This window comes from Narcine bancroftii, chromosome 8, assembly GCF_036971445.1.
Source record: "Narcine bancroftii isolate sNarBan1 chromosome 8, sNarBan1.hap1, whole genome shotgun sequence".
Taxonomy (NCBI): Eukaryota; Metazoa; Chordata; class Chondrichthyes; order Torpediniformes; family Narcinidae; genus Narcine; species Narcine bancroftii.
The window spans coordinates 71,553,493-71,573,031 of NC_091476.1; the positions used below are offsets into that span (position 1 = coordinate 71,553,493).

A 19,539-nucleotide genomic window follows, 5' to 3' on the forward strand; every position below is an offset into this window, starting at 1 on the left:
AGCAACTTGGGTGGAGGGGTACTCTTTTGCTTCTCTTTCTCTGACTGTAAGGAGCTATTGATGATATTAACAATATTGACAATCATATTGACAATATTGATGGCAAATCTTTGTCTGCCTTACTAAAGGCAACTTCGTGTAACATTACCAAAGAAAGAAGAACCAAGACAATTAAACAGGGGAATTTCCAGGGATTTGTATTCATTTGTGCTATGATTCAACTTGGAATTTTTATTAAAATATCTTCCATGAGATGATACAGTAACAAATTAAAAATAGCTTTAACAGGCTATCAAATGAATTTATCTATTCCGCACGGATATAAAATGAAAGAAAGCATCAAACTCAGTGCTTTATTCCAACTCACTGTGCTACTAGGTGAGCGGGCCTCTTCATTCCCCATCTCAGCTGCAGCTTCAACCCTGACCAAGAGCTCGTCAGCTATGCCCTTCAAGGACACAGGATATTGAGGGCCATGAGAGGAAAAGGTAAAAACCGATCACAATATCAATCAAATTGAGCGCCTTGTTATGAGGAGCAGAAGATGGGTCTCTGCACGCTTTTTGAAAACAGAGCTAGTAAAAGTGCTGCCATGTAAAATAAAAACGCAGTGTATAATACTTAATCAGTGGCAGGCTATTTTATTTCAGCCAGGGAATGAAAGGAGAACTTATAGTAGTCAGTCCTACGGTCCCAATGGCGGTTCGTGCCAGTTTTGCCACACTTTGGGCTTTGCCCGGGTTTTGGAAACACACGTGTCACTCAAAATTCCGTCCTTCCTTCTGGAGAAATTCAGCCGCCCCACCAGACAGTGACGAACAAAATATACAGTAGAATAAAACCGTTTACCCCAAGTGGTAGGGTCGCCTGCTTCATTTGAACATAGTGTTGTGGCGCCAAAGAACAGGGAAAACAAACGTCACACCCGGAGAGGGAAACAGAGCAAACAGGAAGTCTTCATGCTGCCAATAATGGTCCTAAAGCTGGAGATGACTTAGGAAAGGGGCTAAGTCTGCAGTGCCTTCACCTGTCTGCCGACATGAAATGTTATCAAGCATTGATTAAACTGATATAAAATCACTATGTGGCTATAGTATCACTGTGGATGGTCACCCCTTCTTTTCTGTCTTGCCCCAGTGTGGGCTCACTCCACGCGCAGGGGCTACAGAGGCAAGGAGAATCCCAGGTTCATTCCTGGCCTGCAGAGATGACGTTTCGAACTACTGCAGTAAAAAGGAACTTGCGACCGTGGCCTCGGAGGGGGCAAACAGTTTGGCATCACCTTCAGTGTGGCAAGCCTGTCTGCCACGATGCTTACATAAGGGGGAGGGAGTAGGGAGATAAGCAGAGGATTGGATCAGACTTCGCTGCAGCACCTCATGCACAACCTTCATACATCAGCCCCGCATTTCAGCTCTGCCACCATTATGTACATCCGACCTCAGCCTATCCCTCACACCTTGCTGGAAGATGTGACATCAAGCACAGGCCCCTGCATCCACCAGCTTCCCCAATGTCCAACTTTAAGCTCCTTGCATTTTCACCTCCCCATGGCCCAATAAGTTGTTTTTAATCTGGCTGTTCCATGTGGTTTTTTATTTTTAGCTCTTGTGAGACACTGAACTGCCCTGGTAAGTGGCTCAATCACGAAAGGATGTAGTTCAGACGAAAAGTCATCAGTACGGACCATTAGATTCATTTCTCTCTCCAAAGATGCCAGCCAATTCTCTTGGTGTTTCTAGTTTTTCTCTGCTTTCATTTTACTGCATCCGTGGTGGGGGGGTTTTTATTAACCCTTTGTTTGCCAGATTATTCATGATCAATTTCAGGCAACTCTCTGTGAATCATAGGGATGAAACTAGATGCAGGAGGGGGAAAAACATATTGCCCTGCCCAGATGAATTTTGACCGGAATGGCCAGCTCCTACCAAGCAAGAGCAGTTTTGTACCTTGGTCACATCCAATGTAATTGCACACGAGGAGACACGTAGAATGATAACCAAGATAAACTGCAATCTCAACCAGAAATATGCTGGGAACTCTCAATAGCTTAGGCCTGCCTGTGGAGAGCGAAATGATTCCCCGCTCTGCCATCGCCACCTGACCTGCTCCGTTTTTATTTCATCGCCCGCCATTAAAAGCAGCGCCTTCGAGAATGGGGAAGATGGAGAGAAAGAAAATCCAGTGGAGCTGATGGAAAGAGGTACAAGCAAGGAGGCTGATGACCCGCTCAATACTCCACGCAAGTCTCAGCCTTGGCAAGCAACGGATGCTAATCAGTCACAACTGGGATTGATTGTTCCAAAAGAAACATCCAGGCATAACAATTTGCACCTACTGGTTCCTCTGTGTTGAGCAGCCAGCTAAAAATGAGTGAAATAATATTTGCTTCGCTAACATATTTTGAATCAAACACATGTCCCAGCTGCAAATGCAGAAGATGATTAGTTTTGAACTGAAATAAATAAAAAGAAGCCGCTCATAGAATTGGAGGAATTCCGAATTGTTCCCATGGAATATTTTGAGGCTCTACGTCTGCGGAGTGGAGTAGAACGTGTGGTAGTAGTCGGATCCTTGGGTGTGGTCTCTGGCAAAGAGCAGAGGGGCAGTGCTGCCTTGGGTTCCACCCTCATACCAGGTTGGCTCAAAGCCGCAGCAGTCGTTCCCATACCATCCGTTACGCTGGAGGCTGTTGGGTAAACTGGAAAGGGAAAGAGTGAAAAGCAAGGGCCGGTTACATCCTGTCTCAAAACACTCAGGATTTCAGTTCCATTTCCAGCCTTGGTTCGATCTTATAAAAGCGGCACTGTTAGCGCCAGTGACCCAGGTTCGAATCCCCTGCTGTCTGGAAAGAGCTTGTGCATTCTCCCTACATCTGGATGGCTTTCCTCCGGGTGCTCCGGTTTCCCCCCACCCATTAAAACGAACGGGGGTTGTAAGTTAATTGGGGCATTTGGGCATCACGGGCTCATGGGGTGGAAGGACCTGTCACCATGCTGTAGGTCTAAAAGGAAACCTATACAATGGACATAGAAGCAATCTGCTGGAGGAACTTAGCAGGTTGAGCAGCATCACTGGGAAAAATAGAACTGTCGACGTTTCGGGCCAGAACCGAGCATCAGGACTGAAATCAACGACCATTCTTTTCTCCCTCTGATGCTGTTCGACCTGCTGAGTTCCTCAACAGGCTTGTTGATTTGGATTACCACATTTGTACTCTCGTGTGTTGAAATAGGTACCGTATATTCTCATGTAATCACGTGTAAAAGTCGACCCCTGCTTTTTTAGATCGCGTATTTTCAATATATCTGGTGCAAAAGTTGACCCCCTCTATTTTTCACCCCGACCGCCCACCCATCTGAGCTCCCGACATCCAAACCCACGCATTGGCTGCCTGCCCACCAGAGCTCCCGACGTCCTGACCGAGGATACTCACCCCGGCTGCCTGCCCACTGGAGCTCCTGATGCCACAACTGCGGATGCTCGCCTCAGCCGTCCGCCCATCTAAATGCGGACTGATGCCTTGAACAACACAGGTACTACCGTGGTCAAAAGTATGACCTGTTTAAGTCAACCGCCCCCCCCATTTGACATGAAAAAATGGTCCCCAAAACTCAACTGTTACATGAGTATATATGGTATGTGTTTGTTTTATTCTTGCGATCAGACATTGATCACTGTCTCACCGGGAGGTGGGAGTGTGGGGAGGCGTGCAGACTTGAGTATTAAGAATATTTAAAGAGGATTTGAAATGCTGGAATTAAGGCTATAACACAATAGAGGTGAGCCTTGGGATGGAGCAGTGCTGGAGTTGGTGAAGCCACACCTCCAGCGATCCAGGTTCAAACCTGACTTCAGATACCATCTGCGTGGAGTTTGCAAGTGCTCCCCGTGACTATGTGAGTTTCCCCTGGGTGCTTTCTTCCACATACCAAAGATCTAGTGAACTAGTAGATTACTAACTAGGCTGCAGTGAATTTCACCTTTTGTGTAGGTGAGTGGGGGAGAGCAGGAGAAAGTATTGATAAATATATGTGGACAATTTAAAAAATGTAAAATTAGAAGAGGCATTGATAGACTAGATACCATACAGAGTGTCGAAAAGTAGAGGACAAGGTTTAAACTGAGGGGGAGGAGAAAAGGACCTGAGGGGCATATTTTTCACACAAAGAGCTGCCAGAAGGCAGAAACAGTGACAACACTTGATGGGATTGATAAGGAATCAATGTACTGTGTAATAGTTGAATTTTGTGGACTGATTTTTTGGGTCAAATTTAGGGGGGTGGGGGCGATTGTTACATGCATACTAATTTTGACTACATCACTCGAGGCATTGGGAGCTCAGATGGGCAGGCAGGCAGCCGGGACCGGGTGATAAGTCCTTGTTCAGGCAGTCAGGAGATCGGATGGGCATGTGGCCGAGGTGAAGGTCCACGATCAGGGAGTCAGAAGCTTTGACGAGGTGGCCTGGGCCTAGGCAAGAGTACACGGTCAGGGCATTTGGACCTCTGGAGGGTGAGAAGTCAGAGCCAAAAATAAGTGTGTGTGGGGGGGGGGGCGAAGGGTTGACTTTTACACATGATATATGGAAAATACCAGATTTTTGGGGCAAAAATGGAAGGGGGGTCGTCTTTTACATGGTATTGACTATTACACATGGAGCTACAGTAGGCCCATCAGATTTGTATAGATAGGCACAGACATAATGGGTCGAAGGGCCTGTTTCATGCAGTACAACTCAGTGACCCACGAGGCAAAAGAGCGTTAGATCAGGGGAAGGTGTCCTCTGGACAACAAAAAGTCTGACCAAGATTCATTCCTTAGAAGGTGGTGTGATAATTGCACTCTGAACTGATACCCAACACAGCCAACAAGTTCTGATGGCGACAACAGGCAGATTCTTTTGGGGTGCAGTGTTCAGGTACACGTCAAGTAATTGGGAAGTTCAGGAGGTGGGTTTGAAATGGAGGGGAGAAGAAGGAATAAAGGAATCTGCTGGAGTGTACCTGCCCTGTTCACTCTGTGCCCCTGGGGCCCACACAGAGTCATCACCTTCAAACTGACGGGGATTGTCAAAGAAATACGAGCGGGTTGCAAAGCGCTGACCGTTCATTATTCCAGTGCCGGCCTAAAGGAAAGAAACAAAACGTGATGACACACTTCAGATTAAATCACTTTAAACTTCATCTCTAACACTCCCCACAACTCCACAGAGTCCATGACCAGATCAACCATGATCTGATTCTATTAAAAATAAAAAGACAATGGTGGAGAAACTCAGCAGGTCAAACAGTGTACTTTAGAAAGCGAAGATAAAGATACAAAACCAACATTTTGGATTTGGGCCTTTTTTATTTTTTAAACTTTTAAAAGTGATGCACACATTAAAAAGGTTTCATGAGGACCTTGCAACCATGGAAAAGTGGCAACTGGAATCCATCGATGCTGGCCGACTATTGTTGGACACTGACACAAGAGGCATGAGATGCGGAGTATAAATGAAATCAGCGGCATAACATTTTCGTGTCGGTTGAACTAACGCAATGTGTTAGTTTGATAAATGTTAATGTTTCTTCAACCTCCTATGTGATGCGGCAAATCTAAAATGATCTTTGTGTTCAAATTTAAATTGTAAATTTAGCATACAGCACAGTAAATACATACCGCCTAATTTACACCCAATTAAGCTACACCCCCGGGTACATTTTTAACAATTTGAAGTTATCTATCATAAGCCTCCATTTTTTTTTCAGGAAGCAAATCCTTTGAAAAAAAAATTGTTTTCCAGCGCTCTTCATAGCTGTTACTGCACAAGGCAGCACTTGAAGGAGAGACAAAGCAAGATGAACCAGCAGAGTTGTCACTGAAGTAGTGTGAGTGAAGAGAAACAAACTGAACTCATGACCCAGAGGGAGGAAATGATTAGCATTTGTTGGGAGAAATAATTAATCGGGGTTTGGGTTTAAGGAAGGCCAGTGTAGTGCATCAACTGTTGGTAGAGACTAGTTCGAAGAAATACAGTGAAACCCCAATTTTATGTGCCCCAATTTAACGCCAATTTGGATACAACACCTGAAGTACACCATCTGGCCCTCGGCCACTGACACCTGCTGCAGAAACTGCTCCCGGATCCAGGGCTTGTGGCAGGCCAGTTGTGGTGGAGCGCGGCGCCATGGAACTCAGGCAGCTGGCTGCCCTGCAGGTCAGCAGAGACGTGCCACTGGTCGAAGCTGAGAGTCAGGGTGGTCCGCAGGAGCCACCGCAGGCGGCAGTCGCAGCATAGCGGGTTGTTGTCCATGCGCAGGATGGACAGGCTGCGCGCTGGCGGCAGTGCCAGTGCGTGGCCAGCTCCCTCAGCTTGTACAGCTGCCAAAGGTTCTGCTCCTACGGGGAGCTGATTGATGCCCAGGTCATGCAGCCAGAGGGTGGCCAGGTTGTGCAAATAGAACTGGGACTTGGCCAAAATGGAGGTGAAGCAGGTTGAACAAGTTGCCGAAAGCACCCAGTTTCGTGCTGCTGCTAATGTCCTCACTGTATATGTAAGTAACCCAAATTTTTTCGCAATGACTGAATCACATGATAACAAGGTTTCACTGTATCATCCAAATAGTAGAGATGGAGATGGATTAATTAAGATAAGAGGACAAAGGTTAAAAGTGAGGGGAAGAGGAAAGCATCTGAGCAGATCTGGAATCCCAACAAAGCGCAGGTCATCCATTACCCGGGGGAGAATGGGGACGAAGGACGGAATGCAAGCCACCACGACTCACCAAGTCCTGAGCTGGTCTCCGAACACGGAAAAAAAAAACCAGCACGGCCGTCGGTAACAGCTCCCAGAAGAAGAGGATGCAACCGAACACAAGGTAGCCCTTGTCGCCGAGATTCGTCATGAGATCGGCCTGTGGAATTCAAGAACACTGAGCTAAGTTGCTTCTTAAAAAAGGCAATCCCTCCCTTACCCCAGTGACTTCATCAGCACGGGAATGTGGTGCTGCACGTTTTTTTTTGCATCATCTCAATCTGAGCACCTCGGCTCTGTCCGGCACAATAGCTGGGATCTCCAAGCAGACAACCTGTTTCAATTTCCCGCCCCATTCCTTTCCTGACATGTCTATCCATGGTCTCATGCACTGCCAGACTGAGACCACCTGCAAACTGGAGGATCACCACCTCATCTTCCAATCAGATGGCATTAACATCGACTTCTCCAGTTTCCATCGAACCCACTGCCTCATTTTCTTTCCCCTGATGCCTTTCCTCTCACTCTGTCTGTTGTCTCTCTCTCTAATCTCCTTTCCCTCTGTCTCCTTTCACAGAGCCAAAATCAATTCTCACCTTTCCCCTTATCATATCCAATTAATGTCTGTTGGTCTGGAATCCTCCCCCTTTCCTCCCCCAGCCTATAATTCTGGAGCTTGCCTATTTTCACGTATACCTTGAAGATGGGTTCAGGACCGAAACGCCTTTACCTCCTATAGGTGCTGCACCTCCAGGTTTTCTGTGTTTCTGATCTCAATCACAGCCTTTCAGGTTTCACAGTACTGACTGACTTTGAAGCAGGGCACAGAATTGATGATTCTCTCCCATCTCCTCATTGGATTGCCAGCATCCTTTCCCAACATTCCAAACATCACAGCAATGCTGGAATTGGGGATCAAGTCATTCAGCCTATACCCCACAGTATTTCACACTGGTTTGCTGGTTTGCAGTCTTCCCTTTCTGGATTTCTCGCACTTCATCTCAGGTCCGTAGCTAATACCCGTTGCGAGCCCAAAGACTCTGAGTCATCTTAACTGCACCCCCACTCATCCTGCTTTCTCTGAATACTCCATTCCATTCTTTGGGCTTCAATGGCTCCTACCGGACCACCAAGTCTCCACATTTAACAAGTCTTCCTCTATAATGTACACCATTCTCAACAAGTTACCACCAACCTACCACATACTACATACAGTAAAACCCCTGGTACCCGGCACCTAGGGGGAGTTAGTAGATGCCGGATAAGTGAATTTTCCGATTGCGTGTTGCATGATTGGCGAGGTGTGCCAATTTTAAGCTTCCATATTTTTTACCTGTTTATTTTCTGCAATTTGTTTTGCTGGTTGGTTGAAATTCCGGACAACAGGGGTTTTACTGTATTTTCCTTTGGGTTCACATTAGGGTTAGGGTTAGGGTTAGGGCACATTAGGGTTAGGACAGCGCACCACCCAAATACTCCAATTAACCTACACCCTGTACATTTTGGAGAGTGGGATGAAACGAAAGCACTTGTAGAAAATCCACGTAAACACGGCGAGAATGTACTGTGACAGAATATAGATAGGTTTTTGGGAGATAAATTGAGGCAGGATTTTTAGTGTAGGTCACGTACAAACACTTTAAAACAGATTTATTTAAAATACTGGAGCTCTGCTCATGCTAGACATGTCGGGACCAACAGTCTTTGCAAAAGCTTTGGAGAGTGCCCAAGAGACTTCACTAATGGATTGTTGTTTACAAAAAGGCAACAGATGAAAGAGCTTGTCGGAGTCGCATTCTATCTGGAGTGAAACTTGCTGTTCGAGGAGTGTCATGTGGTTTTGCAAGCAGAGAGAGTAAAACAGGCTTTCTCCCTGTGTGAGAAGAGAGAGAGAGAGAGAGAGAGAGAGAGAGAGAGAGAGAGAGAGAGAGAGAGAGAGAGAGAGAGAGAGAGAGAGAGATATCAGTTCTACAGTTTTACAGCCAGCAACTGGAACTGGAACAGGACAAGCTGGCAAGCTTGTGGAAAACCCCATTTGGAAGACGGGTTGTGAGTGCTTAGTTCAGCCTGGTCAAAGCCCTTGTGGTTCATGCAAGAAGGCTGTCTAATGTTGCAATTGAAATAGGAGAAACAAAAAGGTATTCTGTGGTGACCTGAAAGAAAGAGGTTATCATCTGGAGAACCCTGAGGGGGCAAATTTCGTAAGCAAGACACTGAAGTGGCTGATTAAAATGGAATCAGTTGTGGGTGTCCTGGAACAACAAATCTCTCTCTGAAAACCGACAAGAACCTTCCTGAGCGGTAACCATTTACCTTTCAAGCCTGGTGAACTTTATAAATGTTAAATTCTGTGCACAGTATAAGAATTGCCAGCGACCAGTGAACTTGGAGAAAATGAGATTGGACTGTTAATCAAAGAACTTTTCTGAACTTACACACACATGTGCTTCGAATTAGAAGGGGATTAAGATAAGTTTAAGTGTGATCCTGTTTTCATGTTTACAGATAATTAAAAGCATCTTTTGTTGAAGTAACCATTTGTCTTGGTGAATATCTACTGCTGCTGGGTTTTGGCATCCTCTGGGTTCATAACAGTACAAATTCCATACAGGCAGTGCTGGATTCGTACCCATGTCGCTGGTAATGTAACAGCATTGCACTAACAGTGCCGCCCTTCTGAATCTGAAATAATAATTCTTTTTCTCTCTCCATAGCTGGTGCCTGGCAGAGTATTTCAAGTACTTTGTTTTAGTTAAACTGCAGTACTTCAGAAGTGTCAACCAGGGCAGATCCCCAGAGGAGTCACGTGATGGAGTAGTGGCCGGTAGAGAATACCAGCCCTCTCCAGAAAAGAAGAAATAAAGTGAAGAAAAGACAAAGTTCAAGAAACACAAAACATAACAAATAAAATATAAAGTTGTAGAGAAAAGAAAGAAAATGGCACCCAAGAAGGTAAAAGTAAAAACAACAGGAAAAAAAGAAGAAAAGACGCCAGAAGAGAAAGGAGAAGCCCTTATCTGCATGAAGAAACAGGGAGCCGTCCTGGAGAAGAGAGCCTGTTCTCCAAAGTTGGTGACGACCCTGCAGAGTCGCGACCTCCCGAACGCTGGACTGTAAAAATGGCTCTCTGAGCCAAACAAAAGCATGCAGTGCGCTCACTAAGCAAAAAGAGTGACTCTGGACCCCCCTCCCACCGACGGGAGGGGGGCCCAGCTGAGGAGTGAGCAAACACAACGTGACCAGCTGAGGGATGCCCAACACCAGGGCTCCCAGCTGGAAGAAGAGGAAAGCGACAGGAAAAGGAGTGATAGGAAAGAAAAGCAGCAACAGGAGGCCCAACAGATGACTAGCCCAGAAAAAAAGGACCAACAGCAAGAAGCAGCCCAGCAAAGTGAGACAAGCAACTCAACAGGAAAGTCAGAAGAGACACAGATACAAGGAAGAGAAGAAGAAGACACAAACACAGGTACAGACACAAAAGAAGAAGACCAAGATCTGCACAGAGAAATAGAAGGTAAAACAGATGGACAGAATATAGATAAAGTTTTTTTTCAAGAACAAATGAGAGCATTAAAAGAATGGTTGATATTAGAATTTAGTGAAATGAAAAGAAAAATGAAAAGTACAGAAGATAAAGTGAGTAGAATAGAGCTGGTCATGATAGAAATAGGGAAAAGATTAGAAAATGTGGAAGAACAAGAAATGGCTGTAGAAATGGAAGTGAATGACTTAAGAAGAAAATTGGAAGAAAGTGACAAAAAAGTTAAAGAAACACAGGAGTTGTTAGCTCAGAAGATGGATATAATGGAAAACTATAGTAGGTGAAACAATATAAAGATAGTGGGCCTTAAGGAAGATGAAGAAGGCACAGATATGAAAGAATTTATAAAAGAATGGATCCCAAAGGTCCTGGGAATGACAGAAATCCAGGTAGGAATAGAAATAGAAAGGGCACACAGAACACTAGCCCCGAAACCACAGACACAGCAAAAACCAAGATTCGTTTTAGTAAAATTTCTGAGATAACCATATAACCACTTACAGCACAGAACAGGCCAGTTCGGCCCTACTAGTCCATACTGTAACAAATACCCACCCTCCTAGTCCCACTGACCAACACCCGGTCCATACCCCTCCAGTCCTCTCCTATCCATGTAACCATCCAGTCTATCCTTAAATGTAACTAATGATCCCGCCTCAACCACGTCTGCCGGAAGCTCATTCCACATCCCTACCACCCTTGGCGTAAAGAAATTTCCCCTCATGTTCCCCTTATGATTTTTCCCCTTCAATCTTAAACCATGCCCTCTAGTTTGAATCTCCCCCACTCTTAATTGAAAAAGCCTATCCACATTTACTCTGTCTGTCCCTTTTAAAATCTTAAACACCTCTATCAAGTCCCCCCTCAATCTTCTACGCTCCAGAGAAAAAAGCCCTAGTCTGCACAACCTTTCCCTGTAACTCAAACCTTGAAATCCTGTCAACATTCTCGTGAACCTTCTCTGCACTCTCTCTATTGTGTTTATATCTTTCCTATAATTTGGTGACCAAAACTGTACACAGTACTCCAAATTTGTGGCCTCACTAATGCCTTGTACAATTTCATCATAACCTCCCTACTCTTGAATTCAATACTCTGATTTATGAAGGCCAACATTCCAAATGCCTTCTTCACCACACCATCTACCTGAGTATCAGCCTTGAGGGTACTATTTACCATCACTCCTAAATCCCTTTGTTGCTCTGCACATCTCAATAGCCTACCATTTAATGCATATGACCTATTTAGATTTGCTTTTCCAAAATGTAACACCTCACACTTATCTGTATTAAATTCCATCAGCCATTTCTCAGCCCAAACCTCCAGCCTTGCTAAATCACCTTTTAATCTACGGTAATCTTCTTCACTATCCACAACACCACCAATCTTTGTATCATCTGCAAACTTGCTTATCCAATTCTCCACCCCTATTTCCAGATCGTTAATATATATAACAAACAATAGTGGACCCAGGACCAATCCCTGAGGAACTCCACTAGTCACCGGCCTCCAATTGGACAAACAATTTTCTACCACTACTCTCTGACACCTCCCATCCAACCATTGCTGAATCCATTTCACTACTCCTTATTTATACCTAATGTCTCCACCTTTTTTCCTAACCTCCTGTGGGGGGAACTTTGTCAAAAGCTTTACTAAAGTCTAAATAGACAACATCCACAGCTTTCCCTTCATCAACCTTTTTTGTAACCCCCTCGAAAAACTCAATCAGGTTTGTCAAGCATGATCTACCCCTGACAAAATCATGCTGATTACTCCCTATCAATCCCTGTACCTCCAAATATTTGTAAATACCATCCCTCAGAACACTTTCCATCAACTTACCCACCACAGACGTCAGACTCATGGGCCTATAATTTCTAGGTTTGCATTTGGACCCTTTCTTAAACAGCGGAACCACATGCGCCACCCTCCAATCCTTTGGCACTACCCCCGTGACCAGTGACATCCTAAATATCTCTGTTAATGGCCCCACTATCTGTCCACAAGCCTCCCTGAGTGTCTTTGGGAATATTTTGTCTGGTCCTGGAGATTTATCCACCTTTATCTTTTTCAACACAGCCATCACTACCTCCTCGGTTATCCTTATATGCTTCATGACTTCCCCACTATTTTTCTTTACTTCAACTGGTTCAATATTTTTTCCCCTAGTGAATACCAAGGCAAAGAATCATTCAAAATTTCCCCCATTTCCTCTGACTTCTCACTCAGCTTACCCTCGCTATCTACAAGGGGTCCAATTTTATCCCTCACTAATTTTTTACTTTTAATGCACCTATAGAAACCTTTTGGATTTATTTTTACTCTGTCTGCCAAAGCCTCTTTGTGCCTTTTTTTGGCCTTTCTAATTTCTTTCTTAAGATTCCTTCTACACTCCTTGTAGTCTTCCTTCAAACTCTCAGCTCCCTGCTCTTTATACCTCTTGTACACCTCCCTTTTTCTCCTAACCAAATCTCCAATATTCCTCGAAAAGCAAGCCTCCCTATGACTTCCAGCCTTTCCTTTGATCCTCACTGGGACATATCTACTCTGTACCCTCAAAATTTCATTTTTGAATATCCTCCATTTTTCATTTACATCCTTACCTGAAAATATCCTGTCCCACTCAATACTCCCCAAATCCCTTCTTATTCCTTCGAAATTTGCTCTTCTCTAATCCAGAACCTCAACTTTAGGCCCCTCCTTGCTCTTTCCTAAAACTACCCGAAAACTAACAGTGTTATGATCACTAGACCCAATTTGTTCTCCAACATTAATGTCCGATACCTGACCTAGCTCGTTCCCTAACAGGAGATCTAGTATTACACCGTCCCGAGTTGGTTCTTCTACTAATTGATTCAGAAAACAATCTTGAAGACATTTAACGAACTCTAGTCCATCCAGCCCTCTAACTGTATGGGTATCCCAATCAATGTGAGGGAAGTTAAAATCTCCCATGATCACTACCTTATGATTCTCACACATATACGTTATCTCCCTACAAATTTGTTCCTCTAATTTTCTTGGCCCATTTGGTGGTCTGTAATACACCCCTATTAGCACCCTCATGCCTCCTTCACCCCTCAATTCCACCCAAACAGCCTCACTGGACGATCCCTCCAGACCATCCTGCCACCTCACGACAAGATATGCGACAAGAAAATATACTGGAGAGGGCAAGGAATAAAATTAGAGAAGACAAAAAACCATTGGAATACAAGGGTCAAAAAATATTTTTTTACCCAGACATAAGGTTTGAACTCTTAAAGAAAAGGAAGGAGTTTAATACAGCAAAATCGATCCTATGGAAAATAGGTATAAATTTATGTTAAGATATCCAGCTGTGCTTAAAATATTTATCCCGGGAGAGCAAAACAGACTGTTCTCGGATCCAGAGAAAGCACGAGAATTTACAGAACGCCTGCAGGACAGGAGAGATGAAGAGATGTAACAAGAACAAAGAACGACGATAAAATACATATAAAGATGTAAAAATAATGTATAAGAAAGAACTAAAGAAGGGAAAGAAAAGGGAAGTAAAGAAGGGGGGGGAAGAGGGTGAGCTTTGTAATATGTGAAGAAAGAAGTCTTTTCTGGAGAGGGTTGGGTGGGAGAGAATAACCATCACTGCAAATTCAGTTGATGCTTGCGAGCAGGTTCACAATCCAAATGGAGAGGGGAATGTAGTTGCCCAGCAAGAGATAAGGGGCAACTCAGAAAGGGGGGGGGGGGGACATTTGGGGTTAAGGGAATATTAGATGTGGGAGTTGTTGAAGTATTTTATGTTCTAAAAATGTTGTCAAACATTGAGTTCAAAATGGGAAAACTGAGAGATGAAAATGGGGAAAAGGGGGATGGTGGTGGTGAGGAAGCGGAAATGAGGTGGCCATGTTGAACTATATGACTATAAATAATAATGGAATACATAACCAAATTAAATAAAAAAGGCTATTAAATTTCCTGAAAAAAGAAAAAAAATAGACATAGCAGGAAACGCATCTAACTGAAGTGGAACATAATAAATTAAGGAGAGACTGGATAGGGCAGGTAGCGGCAGCATCATATACTTCAAAAGCCAGAGGTGAAGCTATATTAATTAATAAAAATGTACCAATCAAAATAGAGGAGGAAATAATAGATCCAGCAGGGAGGTATGTAATGATAAAGTATCAGATATATTCAGAATTTTGGAATTTGATCAATATAATATGCAACTAATGAAGAGGATCAAAAGTTTATGCAAGATATTTTTTGAAGATTATAGATATGCAAGGGAATATATTGATAGGAGGGGATTTTAACCTTAATTTGGATCCAATGTTGGATAAAACTGGACAAAAGACTAGCAAAAAGAATAAACTGGCCAAATTTATGGTTAAATCAATGCAGGAAATGAAACTTATGGATATATGGAGAAGGCAGCACTCAAGGGAGAAGGAATACTTATATTATTTAAGTAGGCATAAAACATACTCAAGGATCGATATGTTTTTGTTGTTGGCCGATATATTTAAAATTTTTAAAAAAATTTTTTCACACTGTGAACCTTATCAACCAAAATACATACAAACATTTCCCTCTTAAATATACACAGTGGCATTTTCTCCCCTTTTTCCCCCCTCCCTTCCCTCCCCCCTTCCCACCCCCCTACAAACCCATTAAATGTTCAACATATACAATACAATAAACCCATTAAACAATGTCATCACACGATGAAAATAAACAAGAAAATTGTATCATCTAGTTTTACACACTGGGTCAGTTCATTTCGTCTTCTTATCATTTTAGGGGGTGGAAGTCCGAGGCAAGCCCTCTCTGTTATGTTCCATGTACGGTTCCCAAATTTGTTCAAATAATGTGAGTTTATTTTTTAAATTATGTGTTATTTTTTCCAATGGAATACATTTATTCATTTCCATGTACCATTGCTGTATTCTCAGGCTCTCTTCTGATTTCCAGGTTGACATTATACATTTTTTTTGCTACAGCTAAGGCTATCATAATAAATCTTTTTTGCACTTCATCCAGTTTGAGGCCTAATTCTTCTTATATTACTTAGAAGAAAGATCTCTGGATTTTTTGGTATGTTGCTTTTTGTGATTTTATTTAATACCTGACTTAGATCTTCCCAAAACTTTTTCACTTTTGCCCAAATTGCATGTACTGTTGTTCCTGTTTCCTTCTTACAGCGAAAACACCTGTCTGATAGTGTTGGATCCCATTTTTTTTAACTTTTGGGGTGTGATATATAACCTGTGTAACCAATTATACTGTATCATGTGTAACCTTGTGTTTATTATATTCTTCATAGTTCCAGAACATAACTTTTCCCATGTTTCATTTTTTATCTTTATGTTTACATCTTTTTCCCACTTTTGATTGGGTTTATAGCTTATTTCATCATTTTCCTTCTCTTGCAGTTTGATGTACATGTTCGTTATAAATCTTTTAATTATCATTATGTCTGTAATCACATATTCAAAGCTGCTTCCTTCTGGTAAACTCAGTCTGTTTTTTCAATTTATCCTTTAAGTAGGTTTTCAGTTGGTGGTATGCAAACATTGTACCATGAGTTATTCTATATTTGTACTTCATTTGTTGAAATGTTAATAAATTATTTCCCAAAAAACAATTTTCTACTCTTTTAATTTGTTTTCTCTCCCATTCTCTAAAGGAAAGGTTATCTGTTGTAAAAGGGATTAGCTGATTTTGTGTCAATAACAATTTTGGTAGTTGGTCATTTGTTTTTTTCCTTTCCAAGTGAATCCTCTTCCATATATTGAGTAAATGATGCAGTACTGGTGAGCTTTCATATTGCACCAGCTTTTCATCCCACTTATAAAGTATATGTTCCGGTACCTTCTCCCCTATTTTACTTAGCTCTATCTTAGTCCAGTCTGGTTTTTCTCTTGTCTGATAAAAATCTGATAAATACCTTAATTGTGCTGCTCTATAATTATTTTTAAACTTTGGTAAATGCAAACCATCTTGGTTGTACCTCTCTGTTAATTTATTTAACACTATCCTCGGTTTCCCCCCTTTCCATAAAAATTTCCTTATTATTCTCTTTAGTCCATTGAAGAATTTCTCTGTTAAGGGAATTGGTAATGATTGAAATAGGTATTGTATCCTTGGGAAGACATTCATTTTAATGCAATTTACCCTCCCTATCAATGTTAGTGGTAATTCTTTCCAATGTTCTAAAATGAAACATGGGAAAAGTTATGTTCTGGAACTATGAAGAATATAATAAACACAAGGTTATGTATGATACAGCATAATTGGTTACAAGGTTATATATCACACTTCAAAAGTTAAAAAAATGTGATCCAACATTATCAGATAGATGTTTTCGCTGTAAGAAGGAAATGGGAACAACAGTACATGCAATTTGGACATGTAAGAAAGTGAAAACGTTTTGTGAAGATCTATATAAAATAAAATCACAAAAAATAACATACCAAAATATCCAGAGATCTTTCTTCTAAGTTATACAAGAAGTAAAGAATTAGGCCTCAAACTGGATGAAGTGCAAAAGAGATTTATTATGATAGCCTTAGCTGTAGCAAAAAAATGTATAATGTCAACTTGGAAACCAGAAGAGAGCCTGGGAGTACAGCAATGGTACATGGAAATGAATAAATTTATTCCATTGAAAAAAAAAAGCATATAATTTAAAAAATAAACATTATTTGAACAAATTTTAGAACATTGGAAAGAATTACCACTAACATTGATAGGGAGGGAACATAACAGAGAGGGCTTGCCTCAGACCTCCACCCCCTAAAATGATAAGAAGACAAAATTACTTGATCCAGTGTGTAAAAGTGGATGACACAATTTTCTTGTTTATTTTCATTGTGTGATGACATTGTTTAATGGGTTTATTGTATTGTATATGTTGAACATTTAATGGGTCTGTAGGGGGGTGGGAAGGGGGGAGGGAATGGAGGGGGGATAAAAGGGGAGAAAATGCCACTGTGTATATTTAAGAGGGAAATGTTTGCATGTATTTTCGTTGATATGGTTCACAGTGTGATAAAAAAAACCAGAGCAGATCCCACCCACAATGGGAGACGACCGGTTGATGAATCAAAAGATGCTATTTTCTACCAATCCTCCAATCCAGAGGTCACCCATTTATTGCATACAAATGTAATAAAAAAGGCGTCCCTGCTGGCGCTGGTGAGGACCCACAAGAGCGGGGAGTGGAGACACATCGCTGCTTTGAAGGGTTCAACAGTTCAGTCCTAATGCTGGTGGCTCCATACAGATATTAAACAGCCTGTTTTTCTAAAATCCTACAGCCAAGAGGTCCGTGCCCAAGATACTCTGTAGCAGCCATGAGGGGTTGAAGACTCTGGGGGAGCAGCAGATCGGCTGGTGTAGGGCAGCATAAAAGGGAAGAACATCCCCCTCCACGCTGAGAAGGAGATGTAGAGGAAACGTCTCTACCAGGAGAGCGACTACCATAGCGAACCAACGAGGGGATCAGTGGCTGAGGGACCCACACAAGCTCTTGCAGTTGGGAGACCTGCAAGGGCTGCTGGAGACTGGCTGATGGGAATCAGGCACTGGAGCCGGGAAGGGGCAGGAAGGGGCTCCCAAAGGGCCTCGCGTGCTGAAGATTTCCTGATCGATCAGGTGTCTGCGCGAGCTGCAGAGGCTGCTGGAGCATCAGAGGCGAATCCATGGACACTCAGTGACTTTCCTTATCTCGTACTAAAAGGGACGATGGGCAACACTAATGGCAGCATTATGCCTGTCTTAAGGCAGGAAGGCGGCAATTTTGCGTAATGTTATATGTTCTGCACTATTATTATGACAATGAAGGAACCTTGAATCTTAAACTGGAGAAATAAACTAAAAACGCTCTGAGCCCACCGTTACCTGGTCAGAAACATTGTACCAGCCATAATCAAAAGTGTTGACATGAGTGGCAGGAGAGTGCATTACAGCAACGAGGTTATAACAGGCTCTGCTTGCATACAGCAGGATTACTAATCCTCCCACAGCTGTGGTCTGGTAGACTGATGTTCCCTAAACACAAAAAAAAACAAGGAAACTTTATTTTTAATCAAACAGTTATAAAATAATTTGTTCCAAATAGAGAAAAATCCGATCTCTTTGATTAATCAGCATCCACTTTCACTGGTCACTCTTTCTCTCCAAAATTACCATATATGTCAGCGTATAAGACAGAATTTGAACCTTAAAAATGTCACTGCAAAACTTGGGGTTGTCTTAGACGCCAAGTATAAAATTGAAATATTTCCCATGGCGATGGAGAACAGCATAAAACACTCACATAACTCCAATGGTCCTACCACTAAATATTTTTTCAACTGAAATTTGCGGTTGGGAATCTAGATTAATTATAATGTTATATTAAGACCATAAAAATGTATTATAAACCTGTCGAATATACCTTAAAATACCAGCACCTCAAACAAAGCTGACAGTCACCATTACACACTGGAGAAGCATGTCAAAGAATGACCCCTAAATGGCGTCACTAAGTGTTAACATTACATCAGCTGGGGATGTTTGATGCATATCATAGTAATTGAGAGTACTTTGCCATTACTTGACAAGTATTGGGTAAATTTTAAATAGCCAAGACTGTGTGCTTATTCCCTTAGCATCATTCCCCCGGTTAGTGGCTGGTTGGTGAAGGATGAATGGGACAGTAAGTACCAGGCTTGGGGTTAGTCTTAAACAGTGGGTACAACTCAAAACCTACATTTTAAGTGGAAATTCTGAGGTCATCTTATACACCCAGTCACCTTATATGCTGACATGTACGGTAAATCCAAGGGTCCAAAGTCTTCAGAGTCCAAGTTTCCATTCACTCAACCTTACAGATGAAAAAAAAAAATTCTCCAAAATGGGTTAATGCACAGACATGTTTGCAGAAAGATTAGTATTGGAAAGATCTCCTCCAATAATCCTTGAGATTCTGAATATTCTCAATCCACAGTTGTCCTTGGTTTTTACCTCAATTACAGTGTCCGCAGACTTCCGTATTTTACTCATGGTTTGATGTATATTGGGACTGAAGCTGTTCCCTGGGTCTGAACCGAGAAATGGACAGAGCTACAGAAGAGAGAAACAGAGCTAGAGGAAAGGAGGCATAGGAAAAATGTTGGGGGGAGGTGGTGGAAGGAGAGGGGTAACGGAGACCGGAGAAGTTGAAGTTAATGCCATCTGTTTGGAGGGTGCCCAGATGGAATAGGAGGTGTTCTTCCTTCAATTTGCA

General features: G+C 42.4%; 1 protein-coding gene across 2 annotated transcripts in view; it reads right to left on the reverse strand.

The window, feature by feature from the left end:
- Window positions 1-625: 625 nt before the first annotated feature.
- LOC138740838 (integral membrane protein GPR137-like) overlaps window positions 626-19,539 on the reverse strand; it is a 51,243-nt gene continuing 32,329 nt past the window's right edge. For both annotated transcript variants that reach the window (XM_069894034.1, XM_069894033.1), the window contains 4 exons: window positions 18,171-18,320; window positions 6,771-6,899; window positions 5,007-5,128; window positions 626-2,701 (listed from right to left, as the gene is read on the reverse strand). In XM_069894034.1, the coding sequence (XP_069750135.1) occupies window positions 2,530-2,701; window positions 5,007-5,128; window positions 6,771-6,899; window positions 18,171-18,320 (573 nt within the window). In that variant the 3' untranslated portion in view covers window positions 626-2,529. The remainder of the gene's footprint in view (window positions 2,702-5,006; window positions 5,129-6,770; window positions 6,900-18,170; window positions 18,321-19,539) is intronic.